General features: G+C 44.1%; 1 protein-coding gene across 1 annotated transcript in view; it reads right to left on the bottom strand.

Moving 5' to 3' along the window:
* PTEN (phosphatase and tensin homolog) overlaps positions 1–23,056 on the bottom strand; it is a 123,511-nt gene extending 100,455 nt beyond the window's left edge. The window contains exon 1 of the mRNA XM_077454166.1: positions 22,383–23,056. Coding sequence (XP_077310292.1) covers positions 22,383–22,461 — 79 coding nt within the window. The 5' untranslated portion in view covers positions 22,462–23,056. The remainder of the gene's footprint in view (positions 1–22,382) is intronic.
* Between the last annotated feature and the right edge of the window lie 1,562 nt (positions 23,057–24,618).

The raw sequence follows: 24,618 nt of genomic DNA, 5'->3' as shown, positions 1-24,618 counted from the left end.
CATTTTTTGCAATGAATACAAGTCTTCTCCAACTAGATAAGGTGGAAAGGCAGGGTAGTAAAGGCACCATCTTCACCTTGTCCGAATCACAGAACATTAGTATTCAGTGAAGAATAAATATGAAGTGTTCTTTCAATGGCAGCCATGCAGAACACTAAACCTGAAAGACACCTGTGGCGACTACTACAGTGATTCGTAAATTCCACTGGGATTGCTCAAGCTTGGAGATATGCATACTTAGTTCAAGCTAGACCAATATAACTATATAATATACATAAATGTCACGCAAGCGCCAAAAACTAAAAAAAAAAAACAATCGGAAGCTATGTCTATTTCAAGGAGTTGGGCAAGTGGGGTCTGTGCAAAACGTGGTTTAATTCAGGTCCACTTTAAAACCCATGTGGCACAAGAAGCAATTTCACCACTTTGTTGGATTTCGGTAACCCCACAAAACATCAACTCATTTTGGAGTCTTTTTGCTCCAGTGGCAACTAATACAGAGAAAAAGGTTGCAACAATATTACCTTATTTTAGCAAATTAACAATTAAAGTATTTTCCAAATTTTGGAAACCATCAACACATTAACATTTGAGGGAAGGGGTGCATAGTGGTGGTAAAAGGAAGTACAAGAAACCAAAATATATGAATGTGTTAATCTTAGATACATTATTCCTTTATAAATGCAATGAAGAGTGCTTGGATATACAGTATTTTCTTTATGCATTATGTAGAGCTGTACGATTAGATTCAATGCGCGCCCCCAAGATCCCAAGATCTTAAACGTTGAGGCCAATATACCCCCTAGACTACTCATGCCTCATGCAGTGTAACAAAGGTAAGCTATAAACTATGGCCAGTTGTGTAGCATTTTCTTACTTGGTTAAGTTGCTGCACAGTGCAACCATCTCCAGTGTTAGCATCCAAAGCCGCAGTGCATGCTGGCTACCCAGAATGCACCTGCCGATGCTTTGTTTACCCACCCCTCCACGTTGAGGGCATATGGACTGGTACTGTTCAGGAGGGGGCGCTCGCTCGTTCTCTCCCTTTCCTGACCTGCCGGGCTGCATGCTCATTAGGGGTCCTCTCTGAATCCATACTATACCTGAAGGGCCCGGTATGGACCTGGGGGGGGGGGGGCTTTTGTTTTTATTTTGGGGAATTTTAGGTCTTGTTACAGCAATGTAACATTATCTTGTATAAAATCAAGGGGGAAAAAAAATAAGTATATTAAAAAATTCTATGCCTATAACAAATGACAAGTCACCAAATCTTTGCAAGTGAAGTGAAAATTATGACTTAATCCTGAATTGGGAAATCTCATGTTCCTGAAAGTTCCCTTTTTCAAAGAACTGTATGAAAAACCTGAAAGTCAAGACACAAAGGTTGTATATTCCAGTATGAATAATGCAGTTTATCAGGTGAAGAAAACTACATTCCTTTTCCAATGAGGTTTTCATTAGCTATACTGATCCTACACCAGAGCTAAATGAACTAGACAGGAATAGATTTTTACTTCCGTTAATTGACCATCTAGGATAAAAAACAAACAATGTCAGTTTCCAGGCCCCAATCTTCAAACAGCCCCACCATTACAGAATCCGGAGGTTCTTTTCCCTGCCAGCTTCTATCATGCTAGAATTCGGTGTTGCTTATTGCAAAAAGTAGGCATTTACTATTTTATTTTTGTAAAAGGCAAGGATTTCTCTTAACATTGCAAAGGGCAGTAATCTAAAAGACACCAAAACGGTAATTCACTGGGCTGGCTTCATATATGCAAAGTGATGAAATCTGACAGGAAGCTACATACTCTTCCTATCGCTAACCCCCTCCAAACAATGTCAATTATTACCCATTGAAGCCTGATATTTACACAGTTCAGCTACATAGCACAACCAGTTGAATGACATAACTTTCTTTGTTACAATAGAGAAACAGAATGCAAAAACTCCCTATTGAGAACCTGATCATGACGATGCTCATGATGGAGAAGTAGCATCAAACACGCTCTTCTCTTTGCACTCTCCTCCAGTCATCATTCAGAATGAAAATACAGCAAAACCAGTTCTACCCTTCCCCATTAAGAGTGCTGCTGTGCAGGGAGGGAAGTCAAACTCATGCACTTATAATGAATGCACAAAATATTTTCATGATATATGAAAAAGCTGCACACGTGTGGGTGTGTATATATCTGCCAAGAAATTAGCTCTACGGCAGCATTTATCCCTAGAAAACCTAGTTGTGAAAACATATACAGCTATGATGAAGTTCTGAATCTCAAAGCAACTGAACTGCATTTGAGCAGAAGTTCGGTTTAGGAACACAAGATATACATCTAAGAATTGGTTGGCTGCTGTTTAAAATGGAACTAAAAATATCACACAACCCAAATTCCATAAAAATGGGGACGTTGTGTAAAATCTACATAAACACAAAATACAATGATTTGGAAATCTCAAACTCTGAGAAAACTGAGTAAGGGACAAAACTGAAGCTCAATATTAGATGCCTGTGATCTTCAGGCCCTCAGATGGCACTGCATTAAAAACAGACATGATTTGGTGATGGACATAACTGCATGGGCTCAGGAATCCTTCCACAAATCACTGTCTAAACAGTTTGATGTGCCATCCAGAAATAGAAGTTAAATCTCTATCATGTAAAGAAGCCATATCTTAACATGATCCATGAACGGTGCCGTCTTCTTTGGGCCAAACGCTCATTTAAAATGGTCTGTCGCAAAACGGAAAACCATTCTGTGGTCAAACTAAATTTGACATTCTTTTTTTGGCAACCATGGATGCGACTTCCTCCCGACTAAAGAGGAGGAGAGGGACTTTCCAGGTTATCAGCACTCCGTTCCAAAAATCCTGCATCTCTGAAGGTATGGGGGTGCATTAGTGCATAGAGAATGGGCAGCTTTCATATCTGGAAAAGCATCATTATTGAATGCTATATCCAGGTTTTAGAGCAGCATAAGCTCCCATCCAGACATCTTTTTCAGGGAAGGTCTTGCATATTTCAGAAGGACAATGCTAAACGGCATACTGTATCTATGACAACAGCATTGCTTCGTAGTATCAGCCCCTGTACAGATGGTCGGAGATTTCGACAACCAAATCCGTCGGATTTTGCCCATCGGATTGTGTCCGAAACTGTTGCATACACACAGTCGGACAAAGTTGTCGAAAAATCAGATCTTTCAGAACGTGATGACGTAATTTCGTTACGATGGGACTACATTCAGGCTAGTAACCAATAGCTTTGATGTAGGAATTTGATCTGAGCATGCGTGGTACTTGGTCCGATCAAAATTCTCTACACATGATCGGAGTATGTCTGATCGGACCAGTTGGTCGGGAAATATTTCCAACAAGTTGGAAAATTGGGTCCGACGGAATCAGTCTGATGCATACCACACACAGTCGGATTATCCGACAACACGGTCGGATAGGACACATTCCAACGGATTCTCCGACCGTGTGTACAAGGGCTTAGAGTCCGTGTGCTTAGCTGGCCTGCTTGCAGTCCAGACCTTTCAACAACCGAAAATAATTGGTTTATCTTCAAACTAAAAATATGATAAAAACGACACAGGACAGGACAGTTGAGCAGTTAGAATCAGGGTGGATTTGATTTAAATCCCTAGTAAAAAGGCTTAATTTAAATCAATTTTTAAAGAGCAACTGTCATCTCTGTCCCGCAGAAGATCCTCCTCCATCCCGCTGTTGACTCACCGACCACCCCATTTAATTTACAAGGGATGGCTGGTGATGCAGCATTGACACAAGGTGAGGGAGGATGTGGCGGGAGCAGGCGAGTGGATGCCCACGAACGGGCGCTGCCATGATGGATCTGAAATGACAGGCGCTCTTTAAACCTTCGGCAGAATTGGCACGGACAGGCAAATTGGCATACAAGTACGTCCATTTGTAATTGCTGCTGTGCCATCGCGTGCGCACCGCCCGCCGGAACCCCCGTGAGTCCGGTCGTGGGTCCCACAGACTCAATAGCCGTGGGGATACCCACGATCCTCTCACAGGGAGGCTGAATGGGGAGATGCGGAAGTAAACAGCATCTCCCCATTCTGCCTAGCAACAAGTGACACTGATCTCTGCTCCCTGTGATTGGAGCAGAGATCAGTGTTCACTAACACACAGCCACGCCCCCCACAGTTAGTAACACGCCCCTAGGACACACTCAACCCCTACACTGCCACGCCCTGGTTAACCCCTTCACTGCCAGTGTCAATTACACAGGAATCACTGCATTTGTCTAGCACTGATTGCTGTATAAATGGCAATGGTCCCAAAAACGTGTCAAAAATGTCCGATGTGTCCGCAATGTCACAGAAAAAATAAAAAATATATCGCTGATCGCCGCCAATACTAGTAAAAAATCTTTTGCGTACATATGTCCGTGATCACACAAACCAATTATTATACACTTAACGGAATTTTTTTTTTACCAAGAACATGTAGCAGAATACATTTTGGCTTAAATTTATGACAAAATTTGATTTTATTGGATTTCTTTTAAAATAGAAAAAAGAAAATAGTTTTCTTTTCCAAATTTCTGCTTTTTTTGCGCTTATATCGCAAAAAATAAAAAACGGAGTCGTGAATAAATACCACCAAAATAAAGCTCTATTTGTGCGAACAAAATGATAAAAATTTCATTTGGGTACAGTGTAGCATGACCGCGCAATTGTCACTGAAAGCGCGAGAGCGATGAAAGCTGAAAATTGGGCTTGGAAGGAAGGGGGCGAAAGTGCCCTGTATTGAAGTGGTTAAGCAGCCCAATCACTGACTGGATAGCTGCTGGGTCCCGCTCGCCCACCTCTGACATCACGCTGAATTTGTCAGCTCCTCTCTCTCCCCATACAGTTTCACACAGTGCAGCACTGGAGGGAGCATTCAGTTTCACAGTTACACTATGGGCTGTGAAACCTGCCAGTGCAATCCAGTGCCACCTGCCAGTGCCATCCAGTGCCACCTGCCAGTGCCATCCAGTGCCACCTGCCAGTGCCATCCAGTGCCACCTGCCAGTGCCACCTGCCAGTGCGTGCCACCTGCCAGTGCGTGCCACCTGCCAGTGCGTGCCACCTGCCAGTGCGTGCCACCTGCCAGTGCGTGCCACCTGCCAGTGCGTGCCACCTGCCAGTGCAAATCCAGTGCCACCTGCCAGTGCAAATCCAGTGCCACCTGCCAGTGCAAATCCAGTGCCACCTGCCAGTGCAAATCCAGTGCCACCTGCCAGTGCAAATCCAGTGCCACCTGCCAGTGCAAATCCAGTGCCACCTGTCAGTTAGTGCCACTTGCCAATCTGTTACACCCACTACCACCCGCCAGTGCCAATCAGTGCCACCTGCCAGTGCCACCCGCCATCCAGTGCCACCTGCCATCCAGTGCCAAGCAGTGCGAGTGCAAAAAAAGTCACAATTCTGCACAGAATCAGATTCCAGGTTTTATTGCCAAAGCTTTATTGAACAAGCTGAGGTTAGAAGCTGATTGTTTTCTGTGCAGAAATGTGACAAATGTGTAACTCTCTAGCTTTAGTAAATAAACCCCTAGGTCTCTTCTGTGATAACATGCCTGCTCATAGTCTATTATAAAATTAGTTCAGTTTTGTTTTCACATTCAAACACATTGAATACCTTTGTTCAGTTAATTTTGAACAGACTTTGTTTAAATAGTTTTTCCCCAATAGCTGCAGCCCCACATCACTTGCCTGTAATATCCCACTCCTATGAAGTAGCTGGGATCCTATAGAAACCTTCTGTGCATAAATGACAGGTTCTCTTCCTGCTGCTGAACGGTCAACACTAAGTTAATAGCGCCAAATCTTCAGTGAGCTGCACTGAAGAGAAAAAAAAAAAAACACATGAATGGGGGCCTCCTTTCCGCCAATGAGAAAAGCGCGTGCATGGATTAAACTGCAAAAGAATATTGTTGTTCATGAGACTCTACCCCATTCACAGATCATGTTACATATGCAGTGTAATCAATGCATGGGCTTTTTTCAATGGATGAGATGGGAGAAGGGGGCAGGCTCCTGTCCAATCTCCTCTCGATTAGAGCCAATAACTCCCTCAGTAGGAAGAAACCCGCCATCACTGCACCAAAGATTTCTCCAGGATCCAGGTGCCTGACTGAAATGAGACATGCTTCATTATAGGTAAGTGATGTGATTGCAGCTATAGGAGAAAAATTATTTTTTGGATAAACTTTAGCTTTAACAAATTAATAAAATTAACCACAGTATAAGGCCATGGCAAAGTGTCTCTCATGCTGGATCACGTACTAGGTAGGGTACGTGATCCAGCATTTCCAGGTAAGGGGCGCCCACGCTGCAGTGCTTAGACACAGCAAAAGCCGATCCGTGGATGCCGGCCAATGGAAAACAGCGGGCACTCACTGATCACTGAGGAGGAAAACGGGACAGGAGTTCTGCCTGTGTAAATACAGAGCTCTGTCTTGTCAGTGGGGATGCAGCAGTTTTTGTTTCCCTGCAAAGCAGAAAATGAAAAACTGGCATGTGCCCTAGGGGTGTCCAAAATTTTTTCAAAGAGGGCCAGATTTGATGAAGTGAGGGCCGGCCATTTTGCCTGACATTCTTTTAATCATTAAAATTCGGTCTAAGCGTGTTTGTCCAAGCACTAATACACTGCCCAACAAGAATTCTCTTGTCTGTGTGGCTGTGTGTGGTGAGGAGATTATTTGGAGATAGAGATCATATTTATATATAGTATCTCTATCTTTCGCCACGGAGCCAAAAGGAGGAAGTGGGAGCTTGGTGCCCTTAAAATTGGGTACCCTCCCCCACCTGTAATCAAGAGCAGTGACGTGCCACACATAGGCCGTCCCCCCCAGTTAGAATCACTCCCTAGGACACACTTGACCTCTACAGAGCCACCTAGTGGTTAATTCCTTCACTGACAGTCACATTTACACAGTAATCAATGCATTTTTAACTGCACTGATCACTGTATAAACGTGAATGGTCCCAAAATAGCACAAAAAGTGTCCGATGTGTCCACCATAATGACGCAGTCCTGAGAGGGGGGGGGGGGGAAATAATCGCTGATCGCCACCATTACTAGAAAAAAATACATACAAAATGCCATAAAACTATCCCCTATTTTGTAGACGCTATAAATTTTGCGCCAAACGCTTATTGCAATTTTTTTTTTCAAAAATATGTATAAGAATCCGTATAACTGAAGAAAATAAATGTATTTTTAATTTTTTGGGGGTATTTATTATACTAAAAAGTAAAAAAAATTTTTTTCCAAAAATTGCCGCAATTTTTTTGTTTATAGCGCAAAAAAATAAAAACCGCAGAGGTGATCAAATACCACCATAAGAAAGCTATTTGTGGGGAAAAAAGGTTGTCAATTTTGCTTGAGAGCCAACGTCGCACAACCGCACAATTGTCAGTTAAAGTGAAGCAGTGCCAAATCGTAAAAAACGCTCTGTTTTTTGCCAGCCAACTGGCTTAAAATGGTTAAAGTAACGCAATGCCACAAAGCAAACAATGGTCTGGTCATGAAAGGTGGGGGGGGGGGGGCGGTTAAATCTTCCAGAAGTCAAATGATTAAAAAACAGACTATTTACTTTACCAACAGAACAACTTTAAAGTCACTTTTTCCTAATGATTGCAAGCGATTTTCTGATTGGATATGGTGGAGATCACAATGTCACTGTAATAAATCTAAGTATGCAACACAGATCTTTCCTGGAGTTCAGTGATACCCAATTGTCAACCTGCGCCGTGTATAAACAGAGGTTGATAGAATGGGATTGTAACCCTTCCTTCTACTGCCACCGATGAATGGCATATGTCAACAGCAGGTTGTTTTATACATTCCCGACTGCTACATAAATGTGACAACTTTCATGGACTCAGGCTTCACATTCACATCTGTTAACCAGGACTGGCATAGTGGGAATTGCTGAGCAGAGGGGAGGGAGACCAGTGAACTTCCGCATACTGATCTCACCTACCTTGTTAGAACCCAGAACTGACGTGTATTGCATCACTTCTGGATTGCAATTTTGTCTTTTCCACATACATGTTAGAATCAACTTTTTATGATAAAAAATTACTTAAAACCAGGGCTCGACAAAACCCGGTCGCCAGGTCGCATTGGCGACTAGAAATAGCGACCTCGCGCCTGGGGCAGCACAGCTGGGGGTATCCTGTGTCTGTGGACCCCCCCAGCGTGATCGCGTCGGGCCGTTCCGCCGGCGGCCGAAAATTTAGGCCGCGGCTTTGAGGCCTTCTGCGGTCCTATGATTCCTTATGGAATCTGGCGCCCTCTTGTGGTCGCCGTTGGTATGACAAACCAGCAATGTTAATGAAGATTCCTCTGCCTGTATTAGATTACCTGCCTTTTCTTCCCTTTATTTAGAACCCCCTAAACATTATATATATTTTTTATTCTAACACCCTAGAGAATAAAATGGTGGTTGTTGCAATACTGTCTGTCACACTGTATTTGTGCAGCGGACTTACAAGCGCACTTTTGTTGGGAAAAATAATTTAGTTAATAAAAAAATAAGACAACAGTAAAGTTAGCCCAATTATTTTTTATATTGTGAAAGATAATGTTACGCCGAGTAAATTGATACCCAACATGTCACGCTTCAAAATTGCACCCGCTCATGGAATGGCGACAAACTTTTACCCTTTAAAATCTGCATAGGCGACGTTTAAAAAAATTCTACAGGTTGCACGTTTTGAGTTACACAGAGGAGGTCTGGGGTAGAATTATTGCTCTCGCTCTACCGATCACGGCGCTACCTCCTATGTGTGGTTCGAACACCGATTTTATATGCGGGCAGGACAGGGCGCGTTTAAAAATTATTATTTTTTCTGCTTTATTTTAACTTTTTTTTTTTTTTCCCACTGTTCTTTTAAAAAAAATGTTGTGTCAGTTTTATTCTTATTACAAGGAATGTAAAAATCCCTTGTAATAGAAAAAGCATGACAGGTCCTCTTAAATATGAGATCTGGGGTCAGAGAGACCTCACATCTCATATTTACACTAAAATGCAATTGAAAAAAAAATTGTCATTTGAAAAAAATAAATAAAATGTCCCTCTAAGAGCTATGGGCAATGATTTGGAGACGGGGGGGGGGGGGGGGGCGACGGCGCTGCTATCTTCCCCTCACTTGTCTCCATGTCAGGCCAGGGACAGGTCCGGATCGTCGTCACGGACCTGGCTCCTAACTTTTTAAGCTGGCTCCTAGATTCCAAGCAAATTTGTCAACCCCTGCTTAAAACCAAACATACACTGATCAGCCATAACTTTCTCTTATTTTAACATGGGTGCAAAACCTGAAAAAAAAAAAAAAAGGGGTTAAACCATATATAACAAGATGCCAAATGAACCAATGACTTGCCTGCGTTGTGGTAGCTGTACCGGTCTCACAGCACACACAAGTCATGATCCTGATATAGACAAATGTCAGCTCTAAAAAGGGAGAGAGCATTTAAACATGGGGTTTTCCCCAACATGTTGTTATAGTTACTGCTGGTGGGGAGGCATGCCCTGAAATGCCTGGGACTATCAGCACTGCCATTCACAGATGTCTGGCGATCAAGGAAAGGATGCCTAAGTGGTGTAAGAGGACCTTGCCTCAGCACTGGAATTCCTGGACAGTAAAAAGATTTGCAGAGCTCTACAAACAGTTTTCCACATAAGGAGAAATTTAAAAAATTAAGCGGAACTTTTAGAAAACGTTTGTCTTGCCACTATTTTATCACTGCCTTACTGTTCGATGGAATTAATCAATATTCTCTTGTGTATTGATGGATCAGAAACCAGTCAGCGTGGTTTCTGTACTCAACACCCAACTCCCTGTACAAGACTCACCAATCATCTTGAGCAAAAGAAAATTCAATATTGTGAAAAAAAGCAAACTGTAAAGGACAAGTTTACCTTTCTAACATGTTCCGCCCATATTTAGGGTGGAACATCTAACATATTCCATGCCTCTTTCCTTGTGACAGTGTGCTGGGGATCTTCTCTCCATAACCGCTGTCAGAATTTAAAAACGGGGTGGGGCTCCGCCCAGACAGACACTTCATTCACAGAGTTCTGTGAATGAATTACACCCCTTTCACACTGCAGGCATTTTTCAGATGCTACAGCGCTAAAAATAGCGCATGTATAGCGCCTGAAAAGGGAGGTCCATTCCCGAGGGCTTTCACACTGGAGCGGTGCGCTGGCAGGGCATCACAAAATGTCCTGCCAGCAGCTTCTTTGGAGCGGTGAAGGAGCGATGAACTCACTGCTCCTCAACCGCAGCTCCGTAGTGAAATCAATGAGCCAGCGCTGTGATACTGCCGGCAAAATCCCACTTTGGCGGCGTTTTGTGGGCGAATTGAACCCCTTTTCGCCCGCTAGCGGGGGTTAAAACCCCCCCGCTAACAGCCAAATAGCACCGCTAAAAATAGGCGGCTTGGTGTGAAAGGGGTCTTAAAGAGGAACTGCAGCTCACATAAATGTGTAATAAAAACATCTTTGCCATTCTGAAGCCTCTCTCCAAACACTTTGAATATTATTTTATTTATACTGTGATTCTGTAATTGCCAAATATGCTGCAGAAATCTCCCTCCAAGTCTGGCTGAAACCATTTTAACTGTGGGTACCTGAAGCTGTTCACTTCCTGGATTTACATAGAGGCACACCCCCAGCTCTGCAGCTCTCATGGGCCCCCCTATGACTCCCCCCCTTCCTGGCAAACTCCCACTAGAGTGAGAGAGCTCTACATGGCTAATGATCAGACAAGAAACAGGGAGTGGGCTGTATAAGGTATTTACTAGCAGAAAAAAAAGTTTTACTATCCAAAGTTAAAACAAAGGCAGAAGATTTAATAGCTGGAAATAAAAATAAAAAATTAAAATAATGACTGAAGGTCTACTTTAACTAAAAGTACCATCAGTCTCTGCAACCGAAGGCTTTTAGCTCTGGTAGTCCATTGATTCTTCCTGCTGTTATAGGAGACAGTGCAGACGGTGTACTGAGAGTCTGCAGGATCCTAGCAATGAACCTGTAATCTGCTAATCAAGGGTACCTTCCTTTAAAGCAAACCTATCATGCTGTGTGGTGACTACAGTCTTAATACAGAACTACTGTTGCTGCTACTTGGCACTTTTTAGGAGTGCCTTCCGTTGGGCGCTGTGGTTTCTCACACCGGTTAGGTCATGACTGTATTCTGTAGTAAAGTAGTGGCAGGCAGAAGGAAACAGTGCCCTGCAGGGTGTTATATAGCAGAGGCAGCCAAAGCTCCTGAATAGAACCAAGACTGGAGTTGTCACCCAACAGACAGGTCTTCATAATCTTTATTTCACAGCATGCTTGTTTTATTTTTATTTTTTTAATTCTGGTTGCAGGATTGCTTTAAAACGTTAAAAAGGTTCCTTTACAGGGATAGTAAAGTAAAATCTAGAGGCTGTGCCCAATGGGCAGGCAAAAGGGACTAGATAACAGTATTCCCTGTCATCTACCTGCAGCTGATATTTTCCCCATTACTGACTTACCATGCCTTGTTCTGCATGATCTCTGTATGCAGGCGGCCATCTTGGTAGAGGCGGGGCTTTGCATTTACATGTCAGAGCCTTCAGCAATAAGAACAGTTAACAACAGTAATAAAATCATCAAATCTTCTGAAACTAGCAGTCAGATGCAACAGTGCCTTAGACTCATACTGCAGATATACAGCTGTGTGTCTGTAGGCATGCAAGGGCCTAGGTGCACTCACATACCAGGAAGATCACTGCTATTTTTAAGAAAATTACAAATTTCCCTAGTAAAGCGATAGTAATGTCGAATTAGTGATTTATTTATTTTTAGCTACAGGTACGCCTAAGAAGCCTTACCTGTAGGTAAAATGAATACCGCCTAAACGTGCACCATTTAGGAGATATTCACTCAGATGCAGTCAGTGACATTACTGAGGCATGCACGCTAAAGATCCGGCATACTGTACCAGAGCTTTGTCCTGGAGCCAAGGGCCATGCGAGTGACATTATAGTGGTTTCAGCCACTCTGAGCCGGGGCCGGTAAAACCAGAAGACAGACTGGGGGGAGAAGATGGGAGCACTCTCAGTACGTCGCTGGAGTGCTTCGTTCTTAACTAAGTATTTGAGATGCATACTAGCACATGCATTGCCTTACAGGTGTGTGTTTTTTTTTTTTTTTTTCCACTGACACGGTTTACTACTACCACTTTAAAGCGAGCTCAAAATAAAGAGTTTGTACTTTAAAACATGAAAAAGCAATTCATAAACAAAGACTATAAGATTGCAACTTTAAATATTTGAATTCAGGTTTACCCACTTAGCCACCAATTTACGATGGCAGAATGGCACGGGCAGGCAAAAGGGCCTACCTGTACATTCCTTTGAATTTGCAGGCTAACGCCGCGGTAGCATGCTTGTGGTCCTGCGAAATCGATGTGCACCAGCGGCCCGCGATTGTGGCAAGGAGAGGCAGAACAGGGAGATGCCAATGTAAACAAGGCATTTCCTGTTTTGCCTAGCAATATGACAGGGATCTCCTGCTCCCTGTCATCTGGAGAAGTGATCTCTGTCATGTTGTAGTGAGCCCCCCCCCCCCCCCCCCACACAGTTAGAACACATCCAGGGAATCACGGCTGATCATGATGTGAACAGGAAAAGCCGTTGATCGGCTTTTCCTCACTTGCCTCTGACAGATGCAAGTAGAGGAGAGCTGATCGGGGGGGGGGGGGGGGGGGGGCAGCTTCCCGTGTCCAGCCCCAATGCCTGCCAGTGCCATCAGTGATGCCCATCAGTTACCGTCAGTGAAGGAGAAAAACGTATTTACAACATTTTGTAAAAGAAACACTACACTATGGGAGCCCATATCTCTTCCTTATGAGGATCTAATAATGGGATTTCACTGAAGTATTCTGTGGAACTGCATTTTGGAATTGCTGGATATAACAGAGGTATGCCTGAGCATCCATCCTGATCTGATGAAATCGGTTGGAGGAGCCATCAAGGGACAGGAAGTCCGGTTATCCATATATGCCAACTAGCCCTGCAGGGGTAATAGGAGCTGGTGAGTGGGGCCCCGCAAGGGGGAGCAAGAGAGTCACTTGATTATCTGAGCACTGTCACTTGGGGATTCCCTGCATCTGTTACAGCAAGAGCGCACATTTTTTTTTTTTGGATTGGACTACTTATACTTTGACCTGCACACATGAACTATTAGTCTCATATGTTATAATTTATAGTTAATGACTAAGCCTATTTCTGGACATTTGGTGTTCACAAGTTAAAATCCTTATTTTTTTGCTAGAAAATTACTTAGAACCCCCCCACACACACACACACACACACACACACACACACACACACACACACACACACACATATATATATCCTAGAATCTAGAGAATAAAATGGCGATTGTTGCACTATTTTATGTCACACTGTATTTTAAACGTAAATTATTGGGGGGAAAAAAATAAAGACCCTGTCACGAATTAAAAAAAAAAAAAAAAACTAGTTAGCCCAATTTTTTTTATATAATGTGAAAGATGACGTTATGCTGAGTAAATACATAACAAACATGTCACACTTTATAATTGCACACACTCGTGGAATGGCGACAAACTATGGTATCTAACAATTTCCACAGGAAACGCTTTCATTTTTTTTTTTTACGGTTACCAGGTTAGAGTTACAGAATTATTGCTCTCGCTCTGATACCTCTCTTGTTTTTACATTATTAACCACTACAATACAGGGCACTTTCGCCCCCTTCCTTCCCAGCCCAATCTTCAGCTATCAGCGCTCTAGCGCTTTCAGTGACAATTGCGCGGTCATGCTACACTGTACCCAAATGAAATTGTTATTTTGTTCGCACAAATAGAGCTTTATTTTGGTGTTATTTATTCACGACTCCGTTTTTTTTTTTTGCGATATAAGCGCAAAAATAGCGGAAATTTGGAAAAAAAACATTTTCTTTTTTCTATTTGAAAAGAAATCCAATAAAATCAAATTTTGTCATAAATTTAAGCCAAAATGTATTCTGCTACATGTTTTTGGTAAAAAAAATTCCGTTAAGCGTATAATAATTGGTTTGTGTGATCATGGACATATGTACGCAAATGATCATGTACATATGTGTGCAGATAATCATTGGGACATGTGATTTTAGTGGGACATATGTGAGGGACATGTTTTTATTATTTGGTGACATGTATGTTTTGGGGACATATGTGGGGACTGTGTTTGTACTGTGTGGTGTGTTGTGTTGACACTACACTGATGATCAGTGAGTAAAAAGCTGTAAAAAGCAGCCCATACTCACTGATCATCAGCCGGCTGCAGCGTTCTGCTCTCCTCAGCGGTGACTTCCGTGTGAGGAGAGGAGAGCCGATTGCCTAGCAACCGGCTGTTTGTTTACATCACATGACGGCCGTGATTGGACACGGCCGTCATGTGATCAGGAGGGCCAATCACAGAGCCCTCCTGCCGATCTGAGATGTGCCGTGTCCGGGTGACACGAGCACATCGGGGTCGCGCCGCTGCGCGGGCACGCGCGTGCGCGATCCCGCTACTCCTTTAGGACGTTCCTGAACGTCCTATCAGGAGTAGACGGCTCCCACCCGGCCGTATATATGCATTGGCTGGGTGGAAAGTGGTTAAATTAGGTTAAAAAAAAAAAAAACGTGATCACTTTTATTGCTGTAAACATTCCTTGTAATAGGTGGTGACAGGTATTCTTTATGGAGGGATCGGGGTTCTAAGACCCCAAAACCCTCCTTTACACTTCAAAGTATTCATATCGCGGTTGTCTGTGATTCTGAATATATATATATATATATATATATATATATATATATATATATATATATATATATATATATATATATATATATATATATATATATATATATATAAATTTAACTAGCGCCACTGGCAGCCGAGTAAAGAGGAACAAAGCAGTTTCCGGCTTTGTTCCAGTCGGTCACTAGGGTATAACAGCTGAGTGGCTTTTAGCTGCATCGGTTGTTATACCTGGAAAGCCGATCACCCGCTCTAACAAAGGCAGCTGCAGGCATCATCCTGGTATAACCCCCGAAAGCCAAGGCCACATATCTGTGTATGCTCGGTGGGAAGGGGGAGATATAGAGATTATATGCAGACACACACACACACCTTTCTTTGTGATGTTTACTCAGTTCATTATGTCACATATGATGGTTTATAGTATCTTTTGGCTGCTGCACTACACTTACTCACCATTATACAGAGGATTTGAGTAACCACCTACTGGCCTTAGGTAGCGCCACTAACCCCATTTTGCTTTATGTTCTTTACTATAGCCCCTTGTGGGAGTCTATTAGGGGAGGCTGCAACCGTAGTTGTATCCTAAGCGTGAAGCCCTCACTGTTTTTTCTACAGAATATACAGCCTCATGCTACATAATTAAGCTCCATTTCATGCTAAATAAACTAAATTATTAATGTATCTTAAATAGAAAGCTATCTTTAGCTGCTCCAAAAGCATTTTATTAAATTTGATTAAAAAAAAATATATTTAAATAAAAAAGAAAAACCGATTTTTTTTTTTTTTTTTTTTTTAAATCATTGATTTATATCCACTCTGGTTGAAACGCACTGCATTGCTTGCAAGTTTTTCATTTAATAAAAAGTTTTAAATGGTTTACATTTGCACTAAAGTTACCCCTGCAGTGAAGAATCCACACTAAAATAAAAATCCCTATTCAGATGCAAATGGAATACCTGTAGGCCTTGAAGTTTTTATACTAATGACTAAACGCTGTATAAGGCCCTGTTCCCACAGATGTGACTTAAGGTGCTATTTGTAAATTGCATGTCTCACCTGAAGTTGCATCTGAAAAATAGTTCCTGCACTATTTCTAACTACTTTGTGATCTCTTCATCTGCGGCTTGCCGAAATCTGTGCAATTTCATGCAATTGCATTGTCCTGCGGCTTTGAAATCACGCTGAAGTAGCACAATTTCAAAGCCACATTCAGTGGGTGGGCTTAAGTGGTCAAAATTGGGACATTGGTGGTCAACTTGGTGCTTTTAGAGGGCTGCACAATGGCAGCTTTTTAATGTTTTGAGGTGCATTGCATCGACTTAGGCAGTTGTACTATAATGCACTAAGGCCTGAACGTTTTGCTCCTGTTCTATTATCTACAGCATACTACAATGTGAAAGAAAATAAGCCCATCATTGGTGTCAATTATTGCAATAGAAGCCCCCCAGCATTGATGTCTGTGTGTGCAGCAAGAAACCCCAGCACTGGTGTCCATGGATTCAGTAACACCCAGCACTGGCATTAGTGACTGCAATAACACCCTTTATTGGTGTCAGTGACCACAACAACATATTGCATTGGAGTCCATGAAAGTAACAACCACAGCATTGGTGGAAGCAATTGTAACCCTCAACACAGATTTCAAAGAATGTAGTAACTCCCAACATTGGTGGCATCATACAATTTCCCCCCCATCCATGCCCACTCTGCTTCCCCTCCAAAACTGGCAGTCCGTGTCTGTGAATTTTGTGCTGGAATAGAGAAAGCATTTAAAGCACATGGTACCCTGCTGACATTCTAAAAAGTGCTCAACAGGTGGTAGACCTAGCCCAAGACGCAGCAGGCCACATGCAGCTAAGAACCGCTATCAGGCCTTAATCTTGTATAATAATAATTGCATTGATGTCTGCCACATGGACATTTATCGTTTGTCATAATGACCTTGTCACTGGGATTGAAAGTTATGGAAATAAAACTGGCAAGCTGTTACTTTTAGTTTTTGGGTTAAGATACCTTTTAGGACTGCCATAATGCAGAAAGTATAGCGTTCTAAGAAGATTAGGCACATGCATAGTATAATAAAAACTAGGAGTGTTATACTGCCCCAAATATGGTTGGACCTGCAAGTAGAATCCAACCACAGGGCAACAAATCTTTTAAGAAGTCCATAAAAACTTTCAAACTCAGCTCTGATAATATTGAATGTTTCATCAATTCAGAGGAGGGGCAGAAATTAACAGAACACGCACATTCCCGTTTGCACCACTTATGGCCAGAACATTAATGGGAGAGCATTCTCACCTGTCCTATCAATGTCCCCATGACCTGATCATTGGCCAACGCCTGCCTGCCACAACGTATAAATCATATTTTACCCACTCTGGTTTAAAAAAAAAAAAAAGGGGCCGGGTTAGGTGATTTATCTCACATCAATGAACTACTTTAACCAATGCAGTAAAATGGAACAGTTTGACATCCATGGTTTAGTCTAGAGGTCTTCAAACTGCGGCCCTTTGCTTGCCTGTATCCAGCCCTTGGGGCACCTTTCCTTCCAGCAATACAAGACACTACTTCTTCCACTGAAACCAACAATGGGGGAGCTACTAACATTGACAATGGGGCACCATTTCTCCCACTGATGCCAGCAAAGCACTAATTCTCCCACTGACACCAATGATGGGGCATTTCTCCCACTTACGTCAGTGATAGGGCACCCTTCCTCCTGCCAAATCCCAAAGATGCATTGTTTATTTCCACCGACGCTAGTATAATTTTTACTCCCAATGGCCGCAGTCCGGCCCCTCTAAAGTTTGGAGGACAGTAATCTGGCCCTTTGTTTAGAGAGTTTGAAGACCCCTGGTCTAGTCAACTAATTCATTTTTTAAAAACTGCTATGCAGTCATCTAGCAACATATCACATAGACATGAAACCTTACCTGAATTAAATACTAGACACACAGAAAACCTGTATTCAGAAAGTACAAGTACTGTACCATTTTCCCACTATAGTAAAATAACTGTTAACCATCAAGTGGCAACTTGCACAAAATTGAAAAAGCATGGAAAGTAAACATCAGCAAAAAAAAATAAAAAATGATTGATCAAGTGTATATATATTTATATTATATATATTTATTTTTTTTATGTTTTTTTTTTCTTCAGTTTGGATAGAAAACTGTCTTAGACTACAAAACAAAACAAAAAAAAAAAAAAAACACAATTTAACACTACAAATATAAAAATGGATATTACACCATTTCAAAGGAATCATAATACTAACAAAAACAAAGACCTAATTTCAACATTTATGATAAACAGCAGCGCAAATAAAATACATAAGAATGAGCTTTAGGAGTGTTTTAAGTCAGTATGCCCCAACCACCAAGTGAAAAAAGCATGACTGCAAGTAATGATCTATTCTAGGTTCCAGGACCATGATCATTACTACATACACAGTGGAGGGCTCCACGTTCAGCTAATGACCTAGACCAATCTTCAGTGGACTGAACACAGCATGTGGGTGATCAATTAACATGGACTGACTATGTATGCAGATTCAGAAAGCTATATACATTGAGGAAAGGAGCAAAGACCCATGTTGATCAGTCAATACTGATATTAGTGCTGTCCAACTTACTTTGTTGGAACAATCTTGCAGTGCCATTTCCAAAAGGTTGTACTAACTACTACATCTGAAGCTGTCAAAAACCACTGTCACCTGTACAGAAGAAGTTCTCTTCAGAGGGTAATACGCTGGAAAACTGTATAGCGGTCACTTACCACCCTATTTAAAACCAACACAATTCCCTGTCACGTTTCCCAATACATAAAAAAAAAAAAAAAAAAAAACAGACGAACCCTTTTAAAAATCAATAGGTAAAATATTGCATGCTCCAGATATACTGAAAGAAAAAGCCTCCAACTTAATGAACCACAACTAAGATTTAATTTTAATACTGTCCTTCTGCAATGCTAAAATGTTTGTGCCCTTGATTGAAAAATTATACAAAATACTGCTGAACAAAGACAAAAATCAAAGAAAGGTCCCACAACTGGAACATCTTCTGCACATAATCAACCGTTGACATGGCAGAGGCCTTTAATAACTAAGGCCTAGTGTAGTCCACAAGCAAGGTTCTAAAACCAAATCAGCTTGAATTACTAGACCATCACTAGACCACTAGAAAAAAAAAAAACACAGCATTAGTCATACCCATAAGATACAACCATTCAACACGAGACCCTTGCTAAGAAAGCCATGCCATCTGACACGCCGATTGCATTTCAAAAGACTTGACAGCATCCTAAAAGCAAGCTTCGATCTTTTATGGCACAAACCATTTCATAAAAAAAGCAAAATATTAACTGCAGTACCAAAAAGGTAAACCTTAATTCAAGATAGAACCAACTGCAGAATATAAACCAGACCTAACAAAATCCTTTTAACCTTGCCATGCTACCCAAAGAACTTTTGTTAAAAGAATTTTTTTTTATATTTTTCACAGCATTTAAAAATGAAGTACTTAGCAGAAGTCTAGGTCTTCTGCTACAAGTGCCACAAAAATGTTTTTTTTTTCTAGGAAGCAAATCTAAAGACAAGGTAGAAAATGATATTAAAAAGATATATATAAAACATGGTTATCGGCACAATCATGACATTATATAACCCAAGAAACAAAGACCTTATTCACAACAACCGCAAATACGCTAGTGTACGGGTGGTATGGCGTTTTGTTACAACGCATTGCACTGTATACACTATTTGAATAATAATAAAAAAAAAAACACACACACAAAATGATACTTCATTCAAGTCTATCACCGCAGCGTGATGTGACAAGTTGGGATGCGTAAAATGACATCCCTTTTTATACAGCACACTATACCTCAAAGCAATGTGGTGTTAACTGAGCACTTAGAAACAACAGTTTTCTATGTGCCCTTGTGTTCAGCCTTGCATTGATCCTGGCAGATCACCTTATGTGATGTAAGTGCTCAACTGAACAAGCTTTTGGTATAAAGGGTCTAAAAACAATTACTAACATTTCAAAGTAAGCTTAACATGTTAATGATATTCAAAAATGTCATTTTTTTTAAATCTGTATCACATATAAGAAGTATACCTGGTAACCACCATGAAGGCCCTTCTTCAGCCACTTCCTGTTCAGGCAACAACTGTCTTCCAATTGTGTTCCTGCACTGTCACCTGCACACCCTGTTGATTCTTCATGCAGAATCACCAAACGCATTACACAGGATCCACCAATGTCACCAGCAGGCAGCCAGTCCTGAGGAATGATTTCCAACCAAACGTGTGCATGTAGACAGGAAATGGCTGAAAGGGGCCAAAGGAAATCAGCAGTACTGTGTTGCAAACAAGGATAAAAAAAAAAAAAGTTATGAAAATAAATGTGAAATAGTATTTTCTTAAACATCTTAAAATGTAATAGTTTCAGATACACAGTATTTTGCAAATGAAACATCAATATAGGGTTTAGATAAGCGGCCTCAAATTTAAAATAAATGTTTCGGTCTCCGGAAACCTCTTGTACAACCAATTTACAAGGGAGGAGTGGGAAGAACACTCCCATTACAGTGGAGATGAGTAAGGAACCACCACTCCCCCCCCCCCCCACACACACACACTGGTGGTCAGTGGGAAGAAATCCCCCCCCACTTACACTAGTGGTTAGTGAGAATACCCTCCTCTCCCTGCCCACTTACACTGGTGGGAAGCATACCCCCCCCCGCCCACTGACACTGGCGGTCAGTGGGGAGAACACCCCCCTCCCTGCCCACTTACACTGGCTGTCTGGGAAGAATACTACCCCCCACCTCCCCACTGACACTGGCGGTCAGTGGTAAGAATGCTACCCCCCCTGCCCACTGACACTGGCCGTCAGTGGTAAGACTACTACCCCCCCTGCCCACTGACACTGGCCGTCAGTGGTAAGACTACCCCCCCTGCCCACTGACACTGGCCGTCAGTGGTAAGAATACTACCCCCCCGCCCACTGAGACTGGCCGTCAGTGGTAAGAATACTACCCCCCCGCCCACTGAGACTGGCCGTCAGTGGTAAGAATACTACCCCCCCGCCCACTGAGACTGGCCGTCAGTGGTAAGAATACTACCCCCCCGCCCACTGAGACTGGCCGTCAGTGGTAAGAATACTACCCCCCCCGCCCACTGAGACTGGCCGTCAGTGGTAAGAATACTACCCCCCCCGCCCACTGAGACTGGCCGTCAGTGGTAAGAATACTACCCCCCCCACCCACTGAGACTGGCCGTCAGTGGTAAGAATATTACCCCCCTGCCCACTGACACTGGCCGTCAGTGGGAAGAACACCTCCCCCCCTGCCCACTTACACTGGCGGTCAGTGGGAAGAACACCCCCCCCTGTCCACTTACACTGGCGGTCAGTGGGAAGAACAACCCCCTCCCCTTGCCCACTTACACTGGCGGTCAGTGGGAAGAACAACCCCCCCCCTTGCCCACTTACACTGGCGGTCAGTGGGAAGAACAACCCCCCCCCCCTTGCCCACTTACACTGGCGGTCAGTGGGAAGAACACCCCCCCCCTGCCCACTTACACTGGCGGTCAGTGGGAAGAACACCCCCCCTGCCCACTTACACTGGCGGTCAGTGGGAAGAACACCCCCCCCCTGCCCACGTACACTGGCGGTCAGTGGGAAGAACACCCCCCCTGCCCACTTACACTGGCGGTCAGTGGGAAGAACACCCCCCCCTGCCCACTTACACTGGCGGTCAGTGGGAAGAACACCCCCCCCTGCCCACTTACACTGGCGGTCAGTGGGAAGAACACCCCCCCTGCCCACTTACACTGGCGGTCAGTGGGAAGAACACCCCCCCTGCCCACTTACACTGGCGGTCAGTGGGAAGAACACCCCCCCTGCCCACTTACACTGGCGGTCAGTGGGAAGAACACCCCCCCTGCCCACTTACACTGGCGGTCAGTGGGAAGAACACCCCCCCTGCCCACTTACACTGGCGGTCAGTGGGAAGAACACCCCCCCTGCCCACTTACACTGGCGGTCAGTGGGAAGAACACCCCCCCTGCCCACTTACACTGGCGGTCAGTGGGAAGAACACCCCCCCTGCCCACTTACACTGGCGGTCAGTGGGAAGAATACCCCCCTCCCCACTTACACTGATGGTCACAAAGACATCTGTACAAACAGCTAGAAGTCTGATGGGTGTCGTGTTGCTGCACCAATGGAGGTGAAGAAGCAGCAGCCTCTGGAGGCGCCCCAGGCGAGGACAGTTGATTCACCTGAATGGTGCACACCTGAACAGCAGGCCTCAGCCTTGTATATCAGCACTGACATGAACCCTCAGGAGACATGCAGCCAATCCCAACACGGAGCCCACTGCCATCACTTTCTATGGAAACTTCAATAAATGACAACCCAGAACCTGTGTATGTCAGACGTCCTCCAATCACACCGTGTTCCCATAATGATCAGAAGTCAGCACTGACACCCCCACCCCCGGGATCCCCCAATACAGAAGCACACACATAAAAAGGGATACAGGTCAAGTCCAAGTCGAATCCATCCTCCTGGTATCGCCTTTTGTTCCTGCTGACGAACTCCTTGATGATGGCAGTCATGTCGGGGAGCCGGGGGGTGGGGAAGAAGGAGGAGAGGGGGGCTGAGAGCTGGTGGGGGCCCGCTATGGGCCCAGATCGGGGGTCAGCCTCCTGGGGCTCCCCTCTGCGCCCCCTCCTCCTCCGGCTGCTGCTGCGGCCGCTCCGGGGGCTGCCGGGGGAGGCCAGAGTCCGGCCGGGAGGGAAGAGGGGAGGGGGGAAAGGGGAAGGGGGAGGGGATGCGGCCTAGTCCGGGGGCCGGCTCGTACACCTCAGTCACCGTATATCCAACAATGGGCCGACTGCCCCGTCACTCTATGGAGCGCCACTCGGGACAAGTCCGGGGTCTCCCCTCCACCCTCCTCTCCACTGCCCGGTGGTGTCGTGATCCTCCAAGGAGGGGGGGGGGGCAGTCCGCGGCTCCTTCCTGCAATGGCCAGCGCTTTAATTCCTTCGTGTCGGGCCTTCTCCGGGGGAGGTGTCACTATACGGCTGGGGGGACCGAGGTGGTCGGTGCAGGAGCCCGCCTGCCGCGTCTCATGTCTCCGCCGTCACACGCTCAGGCTCCCATCATGGCTTCCCTACGAGAGACAGCGAACAAGCTCCGCGTATCCCTCCGCCGCCGCCGCCTCCTCCTCCTCCTCCTCCTCCTCTACCCTCACAGATCCCTCCGCCTCCTCTTCATGTACAATATAGTCCGCGCCACATCATCCATCCACCACCGGGCAAACGCCGCTCTGCAATTCCCCCACACCGAGCCCGCCTCAGCGCCACCTCACCCCCCGCTGGACACGGCCTTCTCCGGGACGGGAGGGGAGAGGAGTCCGGGGACAAGTGTAGGGATTCGAGCCCGGAGGCGGAGGGATATTTTTCCACAGCGGGGACTATTTTTCGTTCCTTGAGGAGGGAGAGTCACGTGGTGTAGAAGTGGGGAACTTTTACAAAATGTCATTTTTTTTACTTCATTTCCCTTTCTTCCTCCTGTATGTGGAGGAAAAGTCACAGGCCTGCTCCACACACCATGCCCCCTCTCCCCTCATGTCCCAGGATAATAGCAACTCCACATATTCACACTGTAATCAGAAATGCCCAGGACAATGCTCAGCGCTCTCATATTTTGAATGACAATTCCGCGGTCATGGAACGCTGTACTCAAACAAAATGATTATCATTTGTTTTTTTTATACAGATAGAGCTTTATTTTGGTGCTATTTAATCACCACAGGGGTTTTTATTTTTTGCTAAACACAAAACAAGACTGAACATTGTGAAAAAAAAAGAAAAGTTTTCCTAGTTTCTGTTATAAAATGTAAAAAATAAAGAGGAGGTCCGCCATTTTTTTTTTTATTGTTTTTTTTTAAGTCAGCAACTACAAACACTGTAGCTGCTGACTTTTAATAAGAACACTTACCTGTCCAGCGATCCCGCGATGACGGCCCCCCCACCCCGAGGCCAATCCATCCATCGGATCAGATGCCGGCTCCGCCATCCTAACTAAGGGAAACAGGCAATGGAGCTTTGCGGCTCCACTGCCCATTTCCTACTGCGCGGCATGCGCGGCACTTTGTAAATGGCCCTGTTGTTTTCTGGGACACGCACGTGTCCCAGAAGGCAACGGGGCTGCTCGCCGGAGAGGAGGAATTGAAGAAACAGCGCCGCAGAATACGAAGAGGCAGATTAAGAAGAATGCCTAGCAACAGGGGTTTCTGGTAATTAAAAAAAATAATTTTCAAATTTTTTTAACATTTTTTTTAAGAATATTAATGGCATTTTTTATTTTAGGGTCACCCTCCGCTTAAGTAATTTTTCTGCTTCACTGATGGGCACTGATGAAGTGCCACTAATAGGCTGCACTGATAGGCTGCCCTTATGAGCACTGATAAATCTACACCGATGGGCACTGACAGGCTATACTGATAAATCTACACTGATGGGCACTGATAAGTCTGCACTGATGAAATTCCACTAATAGGCTGCACTGATAAGTCTGCACTGATAGGCTGCCCTGATGGACACTGATAAGTCTACACTGATGGCCACTGACAGGCTGCACTGATAAGTCTTCACCGATGGGCACTGATAGGCTGCACTGATGGGCACTGATGTATAAGCACTGATGAAGCATCACTGATAGGCTGTGCTGGAATTTTTTATTTTTTTGCTAAACACGAAACAAGACCG

Source organism: Lithobates pipiens, unplaced genomic scaffold (assembly GCF_037356315.1).
Source record: "Lithobates pipiens isolate NorthernLeopardFrog02 unplaced genomic scaffold, aLitPip1_a1.2 Scaffold_25, whole genome shotgun sequence".
Classification (NCBI taxonomy): Eukaryota; Metazoa; Chordata; class Amphibia; order Anura; family Ranidae; genus Lithobates; species Lithobates pipiens.
This window is presented reverse-complemented; position numbering and strand designations above follow the sequence as displayed.